Source organism: Propithecus coquereli, unplaced genomic scaffold (assembly GCF_000956105.1).
Source record: "Propithecus coquereli isolate 6110/MARCELLA unplaced genomic scaffold, Pcoq_1.0 Scaffold316, whole genome shotgun sequence".
Classification (NCBI taxonomy): Eukaryota; Metazoa; Chordata; class Mammalia; order Primates; family Indriidae; genus Propithecus; species Propithecus coquereli.
In genome coordinates this window covers 632,879-633,813 of record NW_012148797.1, presented here as the reverse complement: position 1 = coordinate 633,813, position 935 = coordinate 632,879, and the positions used below count along the sequence as shown (strand labels likewise).

General features: G+C 34.5%; 1 protein-coding gene across 1 annotated transcript in view; it reads right to left on the bottom strand.

Annotated features, from left to right (window-relative positions):
• DRAM1 (DNA-damage regulated autophagy modulator 1) overlaps window positions 1-935 on the bottom strand; it is a 36,398-nt gene that overhangs the window by 7,658 nt on the left and 27,805 nt on the right. The window contains exon 5 of the mRNA XM_012650274.1: window positions 264-322. Within this exon, the coding sequence (XP_012505728.1) occupies window positions 264-322 (59 nt within the window). The remainder of the gene's footprint in view (window positions 1-263; window positions 323-935) is intronic.

Here is a 935-nt window from a genome sequence, read left to right as displayed (position 1 = left end):
AAAAAAAAAAAAAAGGAAAAAAGAAAGAAATCAAGAATTCAAAAATTTGAAAATAATCCCAGGAACCAATTGGGATTACCCTGCTAGTTAATTACTACATACACACTGCCAAATAATTGCACAGTAAATTGATTATATACCATATTTACTCCACATGTTTGCAATTTGTCCTAAGAAATGACGGTGATCCTTCCTAGGCTTTGCCCAGCCACTGTCTCACATAACCAGGCTCAACAGTCATATGAGAACAACTTCAATGTTACCTTTTCTTTTGGATTCCACTCCAGCTTGGTTATCGAAATTAGCGAAGCACAAGCAATCACTAAAAAAAGGGAAACTGTTAAGGAAACCACAGCAGAAAACATTTCCTTTAATGTTAAGACTAGATTATTCTACTAATAATACAATCATCACACAGTGCTAAAATGTTAATACCAACTTTTCTACAAACAAACTAATTATCTTAGCTTCTCATGATCTCAAACCTTAAATTCAATTTGGATAGCAGTTAAGTTACAACACAGAAGTATGGTAAGTCCTTAGCAATACTTTTTCTGTTTGTTAGCAAAATTTTAATCTGTGGCTACATTTTGCTCAACCGTGTATGTTTCTGGGTGTTTCTACTTAAACTAGCTATTTAAATTTAGTCAAAATGGTTGACCCAGCAGTCCAAGATGGGTCCTTTTTGAATACTTGCTAACTGAATGAAAACACTTTTCCCCTAAAATACTATTTTCAAGGTAAAAGCTTTAAGGAAAATTTAACATTTCAAAGTACCAAGGCTCATATACAAAAAGAAGCTACAGAAATTTAAACTCTTATCTTTAAAAAATAGACTTTTGGCCGGGTGTGGTGGCTCACGCCTGTAATCCTAGCACTTTGTGAGGCCAAAGCAGAAAGATCACTTGAAACCAGGAGTTCAAGACCAGCCTGAG